Genomic DNA, 17,308 nt, shown 5'->3' with positions numbered 1-17,308 from the left:
ACCAATCCCTCCATATTCCCCAACGTTCCCTTTTCCCACACCTGACCCCAGCCCCCTCTTACTTGGCTGGCAATCATCCACATCGGTCTCACAGTTGCGTCCAGTGTAGCCAGCCCTGCAGCTGCAGCGGTAACTTCCATTGGTATTCTGACAGGTAGCTCCATTGCGACATGGGCTCTTCACACATTCATTGATGTCAATCTCACAGGTCTGTCCTGGTGGATGAAGGATCATAGGGACACAGCTGTAAAGCTAGAAGAGACCTTGGAGATCATCTGCTCCAACCCATTAATTTTACAGAGAGGGAAACAGGCTCAGAGAGGATAAGTGATTTGCTTGGGGTCTCGCAGATTGCTAGCAAATAGCAATGCTGGGAATTCAAACCCTGTTCCACTGAATCCAAGTCCAGTCCTTTTTTACACTATATTGCCTATGTCATACCATGGACCACCTATCTCTCTACCTGTCAGGGAACTATCTCAAAACATGGAAAATCATCCCCATTGGGCTCAGGACGCCCACTTCCACAGCATTCTTCTCCTGCGAAATCTCTAAGGGTTTAAGTAGGAATTTGGACTTCTTAAGCTGATTCTGAAAATTCCAAAAGAAGAAAGGCAACTTCAGCACATCCTTCAACGAGCCAAGGGCAAGGCCAAGAACGTTTGGCCTGCTCAGATGGTTGTAGACACTTGTTTCAGGTATAGAAGGGATCAGAGAGCAGGGCTCTGGGGAATCTGGACAGTAAGACCAAAAGCCCAGATAGGCCACTGACTTCTGGTCTGACTGGTCCTCCCTGAACCCAAGCCTGGACCCCAACTGGCCTCATAATTCTACTATTATGAACTGTGTTATTTCACAGAGTCTTACTTTGCCCTATGGTCTTCCTGAAATACAACCTGATAGATGGATGAAGGAGCCTCAGGAAGCATGGGACCCCTTTTCTGAAAAAGCCTCACCTTGCCAGCCTGTGGGGCACATACATGAGAAGCTCTCATAATCCTCTGACTCCTTACACTCTCCACCATTTTTGCATGGGTCTTTGGCACATGGAGCCAGCACTTCCTCACAGGTGGCACCTGATCATTGGGAGAAAAATGACAAGGTGAGAAACTGAGATGACTTTACTTGAATTAGACATCCAGAGCCCAGGACATCTGGCCTCTGCAGCACTACCTCTCAATTATCAATCCAATTGCCTTTCATTCTAGCATTATGGCTTAATTTCTCTCAAAGACTTCTGAAAGTCTCTAAAAGTTCCGTACTTAATAGACAAATACCCTGGAGAGAGGATCATTCCCCTTAAACTATTATCAGTTAACACTTTATTAAGGATTCCTAATTTAGCAAAAGTTGATAATCAGAATGAGACCTAAAATGGGAAGGAATGTGGTGATGAACTGAGATGTCAACTTCATAGCTTCATCCTATATGGCTCTGACACCATGTCTGCTCTACTTGTTCCCCCTGGGACTCTTAATGCCCAAAAACCAGGTCAGGCTAATTCAAGTACTTCATTCCCATGGCAGAATTCCACTTAGAATTCCCACCTAGCAAGGCCATGGGAATTTGCCATTTGTACCTGTCAGTCTTCCAGGAAAGCCAATCATTTAGAAGCATCCCCCTGGTTCCTAAAGTAATTCCTATTTGTCACTTAAGAGTAACCCAGAGCCTTGAAACTGGGGCCCTAGGTTCTACTTGAATTTTTTTTTCTCCTCACAATACACATGGGAAAAACATTTACACATGCAAATAGATATATATGTGGTTTTTTAATAAAAAGAAAATGAAATCTGATTTATAGTTTTCCTGTTTACAGGGCATATGGGGGGGGGAATAAAATGACTAGGAAATCTTATCTTCCTTGTCAACTGTTATCTTCCAAGTAGACCTTTGTGATTTTTCCAGAGCTGATTTTTCCTATCTGTTTCCATGGCGATCTGCGCAGACAGGAAATTCGCCAGAGTTTCCTACAATTGTGCACATGTTGCCATTTTGTGCAAGAGGAAGCAGGAAGCTGGCCAACAGGAACTAGATCAGCAGTAATTCCCTCTCCTCTCCCTCATACTACTGCCCCCAGGCTCTGTTTTTCAGGAGGGTTCTGATGTAGGTTTTTCCAAAAAGAAGCATCAACAGTAGAGAGAATGCTGTTCATCTACAGGCCCGGAAAGGGATAGAATCCCCCAAACAGACAAGGCCCCTGTACTGTTTTCTTAAATAACACCCGCCTGACTCTGGGAGAGCAATGGAGAATGCAGGCCCCTATCTTTGGTCAAAGCAAATATTTCTCTTATGGCCCTATGTCACAGGAAATCAAAGTACAGCCCTTCCGGAAGCTTCCTCCCCTTCTGAGTCAGGTTCCCTTAGCAGCATCCATCAGGGCTAAAATAACAGATTGAGGACCATGGTTCAGGGAGTTGCATTTGTCACCCTCCCTCCAAACTGCAGAAATCCCTCTATTCCCATACTCAGAGTGAAAACTCAGAGAGACGTGGTTTAAAGAATTTTTCAATCAATTCTTTGCATGGGATTTTTATCACCGGACATGTGAACAATGAACAGGCACTTATGATCCTTAAAGAAACCTTTCCCAATTGTTCCACATTCAAGCAAATCCTACTTGGTTGGGTTTTTCAGCCCCTATAAAAACATACACACATCCCATCCAGCCTCCTTCAACCACTGGAGTCTCCAATCTCTGTCCTATTCACCTTGATTACTCTTACACAAAGAATGGTAGCCAGCCTCACAGGCTAAAGAAATCTTGAAGGCTCTTTCAGGGACAGAGGGAAACTTTTAACTTTGGGCCCTTCTATGAGTTCATACACTGACTAATTTTAGCCTTATTTTTTTAACCCATAGGGGGCATGCCAAGGAGGACAACCACCTTCCTTGAACCTGGTACCCCCAGCCCCAGATCAGTGACATAATTCTGGAGGGGCACATTCCTGACAAGTTGGTCTTAGGTTTTCAATTCTAGATAGATCCCATCTTGCTGTGTTCATATAAAGTATACAAGTGCTCAAAGGGAGGGGCATAAGCAACTTATATGAAATTAAAACCCACTCTATGGGCCCTTTCTGCAAAGTATTAGTTCCCCCAGTATGATTTAGATTCTAAATTCCCTCAGGACATAGTTTATAGGTCACTTTTTTGGGGGGGGTGGAGGGTATTCTCCTAATCTTCTAGCCCGGAGTTTTGACCACAAAGTTATTTCCCTTAGAAAAGAATCACTCTAAGGGTGGTGCTGAAGAGTGTTTGAAAGGGCCTCTTCTTTAGGCTCTGGATGAAAAGGAGAAGTAGCAACCACATACACCTGTGTTGGTAAAGGACCACGATTACCAGTGTCTTCCCACTCCATGTTTTCTCACCAGTATAGGGTAGAAGGCAGTTACACTTGTAGCCAGCCACATCATCAATACAGGTGCCCTGGTTCAGACATGGGTTGGAAGCACACTCATTGATGTTGGTCTGACAGTTGGGGCCTAGGACAGAAAAACAAACCATCAAGCTCCGGCTTCTCAGAGATGGACTTAATCTTCCTTAGGATAAAAGGCTACAGTATAAAGATTCAGGAGCTTTAAGGGAGCAGCCTCTGAAATTAAGGGGCCCTCTCTTTCCTTCTTCCTACAGTATGCACATCTTCCTTCCCTCATCCTTTCCCTCTTATATTACATTGTAAAGAGTACTAGATTTGGAAGAACACCAGGGTTCTAGTCCCAGCTCTGCCATGAACTCAATGACTGACCTCAAGCAAGTCCTTGCCTTTTTTGAGGCCTTAGTTTTTCCTCATTAGTCGATTGCATTAGATTATGTGGAAGGTTCCATCCAGCTCTAAAAGTTAGTGATTCTATTCTTTTTCCCCTCAGCGGTATTTTTTTTGCACCCCTCTCATTCATTTCCCTATCCCAAATTTGTTTTCCCTAGTCTATAACTTGGCTAGTCAGGGCCTCACTGTGAGCTGTGTTTGAACTAGGAAGCTTGAGCAAAAGAAGGTCCTGCCCTGAGATCCAACCTCAGTAATGTATTTCACATTTATACTGCTTAGAGTAGTCTAGGTCAAAAGAAACCACTGCTCAAATAATCATTCCCAAGGACATCACAACACTGACAACCATCCACCTATACTTCCTAGGCACTTGTGGATATGACTCTGGTCTCCTCAACTAGACAGGAAGTTTCTTGAAGGCTGAGGCCATGTTTTATTCATCTTTGAAATTCCCATTACATTTCTCAGAGGGCCCCTTTTGTGCTTTAATAATGACTTGTTAAATGAATATTTTCCCACCCAGCAAATGGTTAATAAACATTTTTGTGAATGGAATCCAAATGGAGTATTCCATTAGCTAGGATGTCCCCCTAATTCTGGCTCACCTGCCCTATGCTTCTGAGGCCTACAGTTATAGCCAAAGATCAATAGATTATCAGAAAATAGCAAAGGAGTGAAGGAGAAACCAAAGGAACTCCCAGGCTGTCTTCAGCTGTAGACCATGATACCTCCCTGCACCACCAGGACACCTTGCCTCAGTCCCCACTCACCACTGAAACCCTCACGGCAAGTGCACACGTAGCCACTGGTCATGTCCTTGCAGGTCCCCCCATTAACACATGGGTTGGACTCACACTCGTTGTTATTGATGTCACAGTTCGTGCCACTCCAGCCTGGGTCACAATCACACTTGTACCTAAAGAAAGAGCCATCTTGTTTGCCCTTGACTAAACACGCTCATATTTTTCATTGACTACCTTGAAATACAGGGTCATACTAGAACATAAGTGTATAGTTAGATACAATGCTGAACTATCCCGAGGCTTTTCTATTTTTTTGGATGTAAAGTAAAAACAGAAAAAAGGAGGTTCTGCTGGGTTGCTTTCTGAGCTTCAAGGCAAGAAGAAGCCCAAATTCAGCCAGGAAGGGTAGGAAATTGGGACCTAGGAATATTGCAGAATGAAGTGAAGCCACAGGATCCCACTACTGAGATATGGTAGAGATAAAAGCCCAGACCATCTGACTCCCTGAAGCTCCAGTATTTTACATACCCATTAAGGCCATCCCGGCATTTCCCATGTATACATGGGTTACTGCTGCATTCATTGACTTCAGATAGGCATGTGAGATCATGGTAGCCATCGGGGCAGTGGCAGGTGAAGCTATTGATGCCATCCTCACACGTGCCACCATTGTGACATGGGTTTCCAGCACATTCATCAATGTTGATGTTGCACATACTCCCTGGTGGGAAGAGGAAAGAAGACAGGGTAGAATCAGTGGAATGGTGACCCCAAGCCCTCTCCAATGGATTCCAGGCTCTCTCCATATTCAGTGTGGTAAGGGATGATGAGCACCTTGGTTAAGTTGGAAAGGGACATAATTCTGGTATCAGAGAACCTGGGTTTGAATCGTGGGTCTCCTATTTACTAGCTACTTGACCTTGGGAAGATCACTTAACTTCTCTGGGCCTCAGTTTGTTTGTCTATAAAATAAAATGGTTGGACTAGATGACCTCTATGGTCCCTTGAAGCTCTAAATTCCATGACCTCATTCATAGGAGCTATTTTTCAGTTTACCTTTCCTGGTTCTGGAATGTAGCCTAGTAAAAGTTCTTGAGTATTAGGGTCAAGGTATTAGTTCCAACTCTGCCACTCACTCCTTTCTCTCTCTATGGCTCAGTTTTCCTGTCTATAGAACACTGGTGATTACATGTGCCCTGCCCATCTCATGAACTGACATACAAAACAAGTGTGCAAGAACTTTGGAAAGCAGTTTTAGTATACTGAATAATCTGTCTCTTCCCAATTTGGCTCTCCCCTTGTAATATCTCTGTCTTTTTCTCTGCATGCCTTCTATATAATCTCTCCTTCCAAAGCAGGAATCTCACTCCCTTGGGCCTCTGCTTTCCCACCTACAGGATAAGGAGGTTGGGGTAAAAGAGTCCTTTCCAGTTCTACATCTTGTACACATATTCTTGGTTTTGGTTGATTAGGGGAGAGACCATTCCTTCAGTTTTTATTCAAGGCAACAAGGAAGGCCTAATAAAGGATATGGGTTCTTTGCTGGTGTCTTGGGTCAGGCTTAGAAGGCACTGGCAAGTAGGGGTAGTCTGATCCAAGATACTGTTCTGTCCATGGTAATCAAACCAGCCAGTCAAACACGACAAGGAATCTGATAGCCCTGAGACCCAGAAGTCTGGGATTATAGGATCACAGGATTTAGAGCCAAAATGGACATCAGAGATCATTTAGTTCAACCCCTTCATTTCATAGGAAGAAACAGACCCATAGAGAATAAATGAGGTTCAGTGACCACATCCTCCTCTTTCTTGTGGACGATACATCCCTCACCACTCCCTTGTACCCCAACCCAAGCTGTAAGGAGCAAGGAAGCTGATGGGCAGTTAGAACAATGCAAACCAGGAAGCTAGTTGGTATCTGAAGGCCATGGGAGACTGTCCAGCAATAGTCTCTTAATCAAGTCTGTCTGCCTCCAGTCCATTTTGCCCAAGCAACCACACTCATCTCCCTAAAATGACAGATTTCATTCATCATGTTGTTCCCTTGTTTAACAGCCTTCAAGAGGCCCTTATTATATTCTACAGGGTGGTCCAAACTCCTTAAGCTATAGCTCCTCACCTTCTATAATTTGGCTCCAACCTGCCTTTCCAATTTCATCTCACTCTACTCTCTACAAAAAAATCTCCTTTCATTCTGGTCAAATAGATGACTGGCTTGCAGATACACCTCAAATTTTTTCAAACATCTATGCTTTTGTTTATGCTTTGCCCCTAGTTTCCACCTGTTCTTCAAGACCTAGATCAGGTCCCCCACAAAGCTTTCCCTAATCACCTCAGCCTTCAGTGATCTCTCCTTCCTTCTAACTTCCTTACTGATGGTACAACTCCTTTGTAACCTATCACACTTTAAACACATGTTAATCTTGCTTGTTTCTACGTATCAACTAGATTGTCAGCCTTAGGGGTGGAAATGGCCTAGAATAAATACTAAGTACTGGGAACTGCGGCCACATGAGAGTAATCAAAGGGGTTGCTGGCACCAGAGAACCCCAAGAGGGTATGAGCCCCATGCTCCTTTCCGGACCCGGGTCCTCACCTGTGTAACCTGGCTCACATGCACACTCGTAACCATTAATCTTGTCTATGCATTTGCCAGAGTCACAGGGGTTGCTGGCACAGTCATCAAGGTTGATCTCACAGTTGGGCCCTGGAGTGGGGAGAGAACCAATGGACATTTTCAAGCCTGACTCCTACTCTGCTCTATTCCCCCAATCACCTCACCAAGGAAACTTCAGTCTATAAAAATAGATGGTGTCCCAAAAGTATACACACACACACACAAAATCTGTCTAGCCTCCCCCAACCCTTGGAGTCTTCAACTTCTGTCTTGTCCCTATACACACACAAACACACATGCTCTCTCTCGCTCTCTCTCTCTCTCTCTCTCTCTCTCTCTCTCTCTCTCTCTCTCCCTGTCCCTCTCTCCCTCCCTCACTCCCTCCATGCTCAACCTTACTCCTCCCTCTGGTTCTCTTTCCTTGCTAACCCCTCCCTGAAAGACCTTACCTGTGGTCCCCTTAAGACAGAGACAGTTGTAGGCATTGTGGCGGTCCTGACAGGTGCCTCCATTTCGGCAAGGCTGGCTCTGACATTCATTGATGTTGGTTTCACAGCGATGCCCAGTATAACCTGGGTGGCAGAGGCAGGTGAAAGCAGCAATGCCATCCTTACAGGTTCCATAGTGGCAGGGGTCAGGGTCACATTCGTTGATGTCTACCTCACAGTGGGAACCTGTGAAACCTGATTGAGGGCAAGAGAAGGAGCTATGAGAATGTGGCTGCATTATGTATTCCTAAGCCCTTTACCTCCTACTTCTTTCAACTGAGATCAAGGGAAGCCTAGATGGTTGGGATCCTGGGTCTGTAGGACTGCTGTCTACCACCTACCCCAAAACACCCTCCAGACAGCTCCCTCTAGAAGCCCTTAGGACATTGTCTCTTCCACATCAATTTCACCCCTGGAGAGAGCAAGAGGACAAAGTGAGACCGAGAGGCCTCCTCAGATTGGAGGGACCAAGGTCCAGAGGGGGCCATGGCAGAGGTCTCTAGAATTGCAATGTTACAATTAGAAGAGAAAGGGAAGGGAATATGCCTTCATTATAATGTGTTAAGCACTTTACAACAATTTTAGGAGGTGGCTGCTATTATAATCCCCATTTTACAACTGAATAAACTGAGGCAGACAGGGATTTGTTGATTTCCTAGGGTCACACAGATAGTAAGTGTCTGAGACCAAACTTGAACTGAGGTTTTTCTGCCTCTAGGCCCAGCAGTCCATCCATTGAGCCACCTTGTTACTTCTAGGGGACCTTAAAGAGGATGCTCCAGTCCAACCCTCTCATTATACAGAAAAGGTGAGAACACTGCATTGCCATTTAGAAAGTCCAACTTCATGTCCTAAACCTGTACAGATAATTGTAATCTTGGGCAAGTCACATTGCCTCCGGGCCTCAGTTTCCTCCTCTGTAAAAATGAGGGGGATTTGACCAGATAATCTCCAAGATCTTTCCCAGCTTCAACAGTATGATTCTATGAAACTGAGAGCCAGACAGAAGAAAAATGACTTACTCAAGGTCACATGACAAAATCAGAAGAAGATTTAAAGCCAAATCTTCTGACTCCCAAGTCCAGGGTTCTTTCCAGTCTACTACAACCCTTTCTTTGTGTTCCTCCTCCCCTTGGACTGTCTCTTGGCTTGGACCATCTCTAAGAGCACCCCCCACCCCCACCCAACACTTCCCGCCTCTCATCAGGGCTCAGCACTGTGTGCACGCTCATTAGGGACAGCCCCACTCTGACTTCTGGCGGGAAGGCCCCACAAAAGCTGCACAAAGGCTGCTCTGTTGAACACCAGGCTGCCGGCATCGGCTTGCCCAGTTGTTCCTCAGGTCTCTGGGCCCTGTGCCGAAGAGAAGCCCGTGCTATGCTACCACCAACAGCTTGCCTAAGCCACCCCCCTGAACAGCTGCTCCCAAATGGTGATCTCAAAGCATTTTTAACAACTAATCACTAATAACCTCAGTATTTATGAAAGCACTACTGGACTGTGAATGAAACAACAGCTTCACCTGAGATGAGGAAGCATATGTATCACTCAAGGTGCCTGGACTGATCAATGAGAGAGAAATGCTACATCAGTTTCCTCACCAGTCAAATGGAGACCAGAGCTGAGGCCAATGTTCCTAGCAAACTCACAGGGATGTTAGGGAATCAAATGGCCACAAAAATGACTTGAAGGAAGACAACTCTGAAGGACTCGTGATGAAAAATGCTATCCATCCCCAGAGAAAGAACTGATGGTGTCTGAATGCAGACTGAAGCATACATTTTTTTTCCTACTTTATTTTTCTTGAGGTTTTTTTTTGGTCTATGTTTTCTTTCACAATATGACTATTATGGATATGTTTTGCATGACTACACATGTATAACCTACATCGAATTGCTTGCCTTTTCAATGGGGAGTGGGGAGGGAGAAAGGGAGAGAATTTGGAACGCAAAGTTTTAAAAACGAATGTTAAAAATTGTTTTTACATGTAACTGTGGAAAAATAAGATACAAATAAAATTTTCAAAATAAAAATAAATGACTTGAAGGAAAAAATGTTTAACCCAGCAAAACCACTAACAGGCATAAACCCCAAGGATGCCACCGGAAAATGCCCTATAGATACAATATTTATAGTGGCACTTTTGAAGTAGCAAGGAGCTAGAAGGAACCTGGGTGTTTTATCATCTGAGGAATACCCGAATAAATTTTAGTACATGAATATAATAGAATATTACTACACTATAAGAAATGAAGAATTATCTTAGAAAGATTCATACCTGACTTAGAAAAACCTATGTGAAATGCTGCAAAATGAAGTAATCAAAACCAGGGGAAAAATTCACACAAGGATTGCAATAATGCAGTGAAAAGACTAGACCTCTAAGCAAAACAGTGTCTGATTATGACTTCAGAGAGAAGTGGAGAACCACGCTGACTGACTGCCTCTCAGGAAAGAAGTAGGGGGACTAGAGATGTGGAATGAGAAATACATTTTCAGATAGCCAATATAATGAATCATTTTGGTTGACTGCATTTATTTCTTACAAGGGAGGAATCTATAGGGGCTGGAGAAAGTCACTGGTAAAATAAATTTTATATGAAAAAAATTTTGTCTCTTGAGTCCTGGCAACTGTTCCCAAAGCCCTCTCCCTACCAAATCTCTGGCCCATGTTAACCTCCTTCCCACCCCTAAACACACATACCTTCAGTACACTCGCAGGTGTAGGTGTTGGGGCCATCCACACACTTTGCTCCATTCTTACAAGGGGTGCTGGCACACTCATCAATGTCATACTGACAGAGTTGCCCATTGAATCCTGAAATCCAGAGCAGAGAAAAGTTATGGGCCACTGCTTGTCTTCTCCTATTCTAGACACATGCTGTCCTCTTTCCAAGGTCAAGTCCCAATGAAGTGGGAATATTTCAGGAAAACTCATCAAGGGTTCTGTTCTCTGGTGCTCTTCCAAAGCCCATCCTCATAAAGTTAGGCCATCCACCCCTCAAGACCAGCCCACATTGTGAACCAGTCCATCTTTACAAAATCAACCCATTCCCCAAAGCCTGCTTACATATCCCACTGTGGAGTGTTCAATATATATTTTTCCAAATTCCTGTTATCTTCCCTCCTCAAACCTTAGACTTGAATAAAACACTCCCAAGAAATCCTGGAAAATACCCCTCCAGGACATTGTTCAAACTCTTGCCTTCAAGTCTTTCCTCCTGCCCTAGCTCAAAGCTTTCTCATCTCAAAGCCCCTTAATTTCTTTCAGCTCACTCCCTTCTGATCACTGTCCCTTCTCTGCACAGTGCCAGACACCCCCACCCCCACCCCCAAGCCTGCCTATAGAAGCTGGTACTTTTTTTTTTTCCAAACCCACTCTGGGTTGCCATAGCTACAGCCACATAGGGCTGTGAATGGGGGAATATGACCCAATGTCTGGAACATCTTATTTACATCTCTAGAGGAGTGAAGGATCTGAACTTCGAAATCCTTTCACAGCTTGTCCATTCCCCCCTCCCCACTCTGTTTTCTCCCCTAGGATACTGACACCTTAGTCAAGCCCCCAACCAGCTCTCTGGCACATCCCAGCCTAGCCTTCCCACGCTGGAGACTTTTCAATCACAAACTTATTATTTTCATTTTAACTGTTTTCAGAAAGCTCAGCCTGCCCTCTTCTCTTTTCCCTTCCCCTACCTCAGGGTGGGGGTAGGGGTGGTGTGGGGTGTGTATATATATATATATATATATATATATATATACATATATGTGTGTGTGTGTGTGTGTGTGTGTGTGTGTACACACAAACAGGCAGTACTGAAGCATCTACTGAAGCTAACTATTCAACTGGGAAGGTGACTGGACATTTTTGATCTATCCAGGGAAAGCACATCTGCCCTTTCCTTAGGCAACTTTCCTATATTAACAAGCTCTCTCAAAAATTTTTTCCAAAAAAAAAAAAATCCCAATTGCTCCGATCCCTACTTCCCTCTCTGTTCCCTTAGTACTAGAAACTCTGCTCACTGTTTCCCAGCTCTTTGGAAGAAACCATCTCCTCCCCAATGAGAGTGGGCACTTCCCAAAGACAGGCAAGTATTGCTTTATAATCGTAGAGTGCCAGGGCTGGGAGAGACACCCCAGGCTAACACCACCATTTTACCGATGGGAAAACTGAAACCAGAGCAAAGTAGTAGTTTGCCCAAGGTCACAATTAATGATAGAGTTTGAAGTGGAATTCAATCCTCTTGGCTCTGTATTCCTTCTTGGCTCACTTTCTCACGGGCGCGTGCGAGCGCTCTCTCTCTCTCTCTCTCTCTCTCTCTCTCTCTCTCTCTCTCTCTCTCCCCACCCCCATCTGTCTCTCTGTCTCTCTTATACATACACACACACACACACACACACACACACACACGTGTATGTATGTATGTATATACATATATATATGTATATGAATGAACTATACCAGAGAGCCCCTTTACCATATCTCCCCTTCAAACCCCTACCATAAGGCTCTGCATAGAGCCAAGATCTTTCCCTTTAGGCCAGCCATACAGCCTACTTTGAGTTAGGATTCCCAGAGAAATTTCAGCTTCTCTGAAAGCAGGAGGTAAGGGAGAGGAGGTGGAGGAAAAGGGACGTGATTCATTGGGTTCACTTTTAAAGTTGGAAGGGATCTTAGAAATCAGCTAGTTCAACTTCCTCAGTTTACAGATGAGGAAAGTGAGACTCAGAGGTTAAATACCCAAGATCACAAACTTGGCAACCAGGATCAAACCTGGTTCCACTAACTCAAATCCAGTGCCCTTCCTACCGCTACACACTTGCTCTGAGCACATAAGCCCCCTGAGAACCAGGATGAGCAGGGAAGAGGAGAGCCTCTGATCCAGTGACATTTTTGGCCAAAATGGCAGCATCCCTTGATGAAGATGAAGGATTGTGGCTATAGGGGAGTGGGCCGCCTTGGACTCTAGGGGCCTAGCCCTGCAGCCGGCATGGAAATCCACCTTTCCTTACTTGCCTCTGGCAAAGGGATTAATTTCAACTTTGTTTCCACTACAAAGGCTTATGCTGAGAGGCAAGGCTATCGACCGCCCAGCCAGCCCATCCTTAGTCCTTACCCGTGGGGCAATTGCAGTGGAACTCGCTGATCTTGTCGACGCACTGGCCGTTGTGCAAGCATGGGCTGCTGGCACACTCATCTATGTTGATCTCACAATAAACACCCTCATAGCCTAGAAGGTGGGAGGGAGAAGAGAGGAGGGAATGGGTTTGGTGTTGGAAGGATGATGGTGGGAGAGAGGAAGGGTTTCTGGCATTCAGTACATAAGTACCTGTCAGAAACTTCTGTTTCTTTGCACCTATGAGCCCCAGGAGAGTCCTGCTTGAGGACAGATTCATGCCTTAACAGGAAGTTCTTGGGATACAGCAAAGGTTGATCATAATTATTAACTGCAGAATGTCAAGGCTGGAAGCAAATGGAGAAATCACCTAGGCCAACCCCTTCATTCTCTAGAAGGGATACTAAGACCCAGAGAGAGGAAATTATTTGGCTAAGTTCATAAAAGAGCATAAGTACCAGAGCCAGGTCTAGAACCTTACACACAGGGCTCCACTGACACATCTGGAAGCCAATTTTAGGCAAACAGTAAAAGGTGCTCAGGCTCGTCTCACACTTCAGTGTGTCATCCTACTCCTGGGCATCCCGTTTCCCAGTATCTTTCCTGGTCTTCTGACCACACATCTTGCTCTGTCCTATTATAATAGGATTCCCTCTGCTCTTACCCAAATACCCTGTATTCTGACTACAGTTTCCTACTTTTATTTTGGCTCTGACCTTTGATAACTAACAAGTCCCTCCAACTTCGGTGCAATTTCTTTGATCCTGATTCTTCATCCTGTACCCACAACTCATTACATCCCCATACTTAGCAAAGACCTGTGCATGCTCACTAAAAGTGGGGAGCCTAATTCCCCAAGAAAGACTGAGGAAAAGCACTCCATGTCCACCCCAGTGGCCTTGGAGAAAACCCAGCGACTCCCACTTCAGACCTGGCATGCAGATACACTGGAACTCTCCAATCTGGTCCAAGCAGGTGGCATCATTCTGACAAGGATTGGAGATACACTCATTGACATCGATCTCACATCGGGGTCCAGTATACCCTTGCAGGCACTGACACTCAAAGGAGCCAAGGGTGTTGATGCATTTGCCAGCATGCTCACAAGGATTAGCACCTATTAAAGGGGAAAACAAATATAAAAGTGGACTTAGAGAATTTCCATAAACTGGTAATTGAGCCCTAAATGGTTCTTCCTTACCTCAAGGCTACTCCCAAAAGATGGAAGTAAAAGTGACAGAGACTAGCTTATGCCTCCCCTGACCAAATCCTGACTGGAGGGACTCCCAAAAGTAGGGGGAACTGTCTCCTCTTTCCCCCAGTAGTATGACTGCAATACAAGTGCTCAGTTTATGCCCCACTGGCAGTCAGAATGCTCCCCACCATGGACCTGCCCAGCCACATACCCAAAGAGCACTCATCCACATCTTGGTTGCAGGCTGGTCCCATATAGCCAGAGGGGCAAGTACAGATAGCCTTGCCATTGACGGGGTTGGTATCACAGTTGGAGCCCTCGTTGCAGGGGTTGCTGATGCAAGCGTCATTGAGGTGGCAAAGCAGGCCTAAGTGAAAAACAAATGTGAAATGAGATGTGAACTTAACCACGTTAAGTTCCCAAATAGCTGAAGGATCAAGTGCTCTGGTCCTTTCAGTATCTTGGATGATGATGCTATGTTTCAACAAATGCATTGCCAATTTTGTTTTTAAAGAATGAGGATATAATTTAAAACAACAAAAAACTCTGAACTCAAAGGATCCCTGAGAGATAGTTCAACTTATACCTGTTACGGGGATCCTCTCTACTATATTCCTGACAACTGATGACAAACCCATCATCCAGTCCATGAGAGATCACAAACTCAGTTGACGTCAAAACTAGATTTAATTTCTCAGTCTTCTTGACTGAGGATCCATTCTCATTGCTGGTACAACAGATAGTGCTAGAGACAGCATAGGAGACTGAGCTGACTATGTCTTCCCTTATCAGATTTTAATAAGCTCCTTGAGGGCAGCAACTATCTTTTTCATATTTGTATCTCCAAACCTTAGTACACACCTTGGCATGCAGCAGGTACTTAATAAATGCCTACTGACTAACATACCTAATATGTTTCTGTATTATATTATAAAATAAGTTCCTGAAAGAAGCTTGTATCCTTGTCATTCCTCAAACCCAGATAAAAATTCTAGCTATCTGGATTTCCAAACTGTTTGGGTAGGAGCTTATCCTAATACCTCACATTCCTATAGTACCTTTATTTTCAAAGCACTTTCCAGTATGCAAATAGTCACCCCTTCTGTGGTTACCTGTACGGCCATGGGGACATTCACAGTAGAAGGAAGCAACACGGTCATGGCAGGTGGCACCATGGAAACAGGCAGCATTCGCACAGTCATCAATATTTTCACTGCAGTCCTCACCAGTCCAGCCATTGACACACACACAGTTGTAGTCACCATGGGTATTATGGCAAGTACCGCCATTCTGGCAGGCATTGGGCATAAGCTGACACTCATCCACATCCTCCGTACAATATTGACCTGGGAGGGAGGGATCGAGAGAAGGGCAATGTCAGACCCAATCCCTGGGGAAAGGAGAGCTAGAAGGATTTATTCCTTAGAGCCAGGTAATTTCACAGGAGGTAGCTTGAAGTGGGGCAGAAGGGACAATCTACATAAATCATGTTACAAAGACATCCAACTAAAATAAATACAAAGTACTATTACTTAAGGGGGCAGTCCTTCACAAAGAACTAAATAATCAGTTACAGAAAAACATGGCTATCCAAAAATGATTCATTCATTCTCTAATGGCTCCAGAGAGCCAAGGTTTTAGCATATCAGAATTGATGTAGGTAATTTGCTTGTGTGTTAAGAATCCTTTGTATATTATGACACAAAGCCAAACAGCACTTTTTGGAAACCTTTCTTTTGTAGCATGTATGTCCAATGGGATTGAAACTTTAAAGAATGTTTCATTTCAAAATAATTCCTTTCAAAATGGGGGAAGGGAGAAGAGTGGAAAGCAGAAATGAGATCCACATATATACTACCTTCTTAAACAGAATATACCAAATATATTTAAATTTTTTCTTGACAACTCAAGCTATCAGTATGAATATACATTATTGAGACACAGAGAGAGACTTCTCACCTCTTCTCACCTCCTGATCCTGCCCTGAGGTCGAACATTGGCAAGAGGATGTCTCTGAATACTTGGCTGGTAGACATAAACCTAGCAGCCCATATAAGTGGGCTCAATGTGTCTGGTAGAGCTAAGGCTAAAAAGGTTGGGTAAATAAGGGCTCTCACAAAGTGAGGACAAAGGACAAGGTGGAGTTTAAACAGTCACAAGCCCCTGGGGTTCCAGAGCTCTCATTCTGGGGTAAATGGTATGGCCAACCATTTAAACCTTGGGCCTGAACTTGTATCATCTTCTTTTGCTTAGGACTACACTGACCTATGGATCTGGGGAGGTCCCAGGCAATCTGTGAAATGATCAAGGAAGAATGAGCCTTCCCCATTCCCTGGGCGGGCACCCCTAATATTAATTATCTTTCCCCTAGGTCAGCCAGGTTTTTTGTCAATTGTCCCTTACCTGTCCATTCTGGGGGGCAACGGCAATTGTAGGTGTTTACCCCATCCACACAGGTCCCTCCGTTCTTACAGTTATTGCCAGGACAGTCATCAATGTTGTCTTCACAGTTCTGGCCAGTAAAACCTGAGAGGAGAGAAACAGAAGGAAGATACATCAGGCCCTACTACTTCCTTTTTGGAAGAAATCAGGTGAACAAGATCCAGTAGTTCTTCAACCTGGACCATACCAACAATACCCACCACCCCAGGATAGTCCCATTTAGAATCTCTACTATCCTCTTCAGAACTTACAGGAGCAGCCTCTATTATCTGGAAATCCATTATTACGAAAACTTAGATTACGAACAAATTAGGGGACCACTGTCTTCACTTCAAGGGACAGTACTTGGCATGTACTAGCTACGTGCTTGATTAGATTGGGGAAGTAGAAGGTGGCATGTGATGCCGTGGGGAGATCACTGGACTAATTAGAGATTTGGATTCTAACCCAGTTCTGTCCCTAACTCTGTGCAACCTTCAGCAAAGTACTTCCCTTCTCTGGACTGCAGCTGCTACATGTGTAAAATGATCAATCTGGACATGCTCAGAATGTTCAATTCTTCTAAGGTAGGAAGAATGTAAACTACAGAAATTCCATTTATATTCAGCTTTTTAGAAACATGGCTATTTCCACAAAGCAAAATACCTCAATGCAAGTAGCTTTGTTCCTGATATCTTTTTTTTTTCGGGGGGGGGGGGGGAGGGGGAAGGGAATGTTAGGGTAGTGGAGGCAGAGAGAAAGAGGAACACTTGTTTCCTCCCTGAATAATCTAAGGCTCAACTCCTTTATTACAGGGGTCCCTACTCAGTTCAGCACCTGGGGGGGACTAATATCTAAGTCATTCTGGCTGCCAGGTTACCTATTAATCTGCTCCACTCCCTCTGGCTCAATGATCAACCCAGGAGGGCCTGATTCTAATTGCTTCGGGCTGCTATACTGCA

General features: G+C 44.5%; 1 protein-coding gene across 1 annotated transcript in view; it reads right to left on the bottom strand.

Annotated features, from left to right (window-relative positions):
* Window positions 1-17,308, bottom strand: part of NOTCH1 (notch receptor 1) — a 73,402-nt gene that overhangs the window by 19,436 nt on the left and 36,658 nt on the right. The window contains exons 5-17 of the mRNA XM_036749531.1: window positions 16,329-16,451; window positions 15,038-15,271; window positions 14,137-14,292; window positions 13,662-13,847; window positions 12,731-12,844; window positions 10,318-10,431; window positions 7,575-7,808; window positions 7,105-7,215; window positions 5,038-5,230; window positions 4,537-4,682; window positions 3,369-3,482; window positions 957-1,076; window positions 63-215 (exon numbers count right to left, since the gene is read on the bottom strand). Coding sequence (XP_036605426.1) covers window positions 63-215; window positions 957-1,076; window positions 3,369-3,482; window positions 4,537-4,682; window positions 5,038-5,230; window positions 7,105-7,215; window positions 7,575-7,808; window positions 10,318-10,431; window positions 12,731-12,844; window positions 13,662-13,847; window positions 14,137-14,292; window positions 15,038-15,271; window positions 16,329-16,451 — 1,998 coding nt within the window. The remainder of the gene's footprint in view (window positions 1-62; window positions 216-956; window positions 1,077-3,368; window positions 3,483-4,536; window positions 4,683-5,037; window positions 5,231-7,104; window positions 7,216-7,574; window positions 7,809-10,317; window positions 10,432-12,730; window positions 12,845-13,661; window positions 13,848-14,136; window positions 14,293-15,037; window positions 15,272-16,328; window positions 16,452-17,308) is intronic.

This window comes from Trichosurus vulpecula, chromosome 3 (genome assembly GCF_011100635.1).
Source record: "Trichosurus vulpecula isolate mTriVul1 chromosome 3, mTriVul1.pri, whole genome shotgun sequence".
Taxonomy (NCBI): Eukaryota; Metazoa; Chordata; class Mammalia; order Diprotodontia; family Phalangeridae; genus Trichosurus; species Trichosurus vulpecula.
This window is presented reverse-complemented; position numbering and strand designations above follow the sequence as displayed.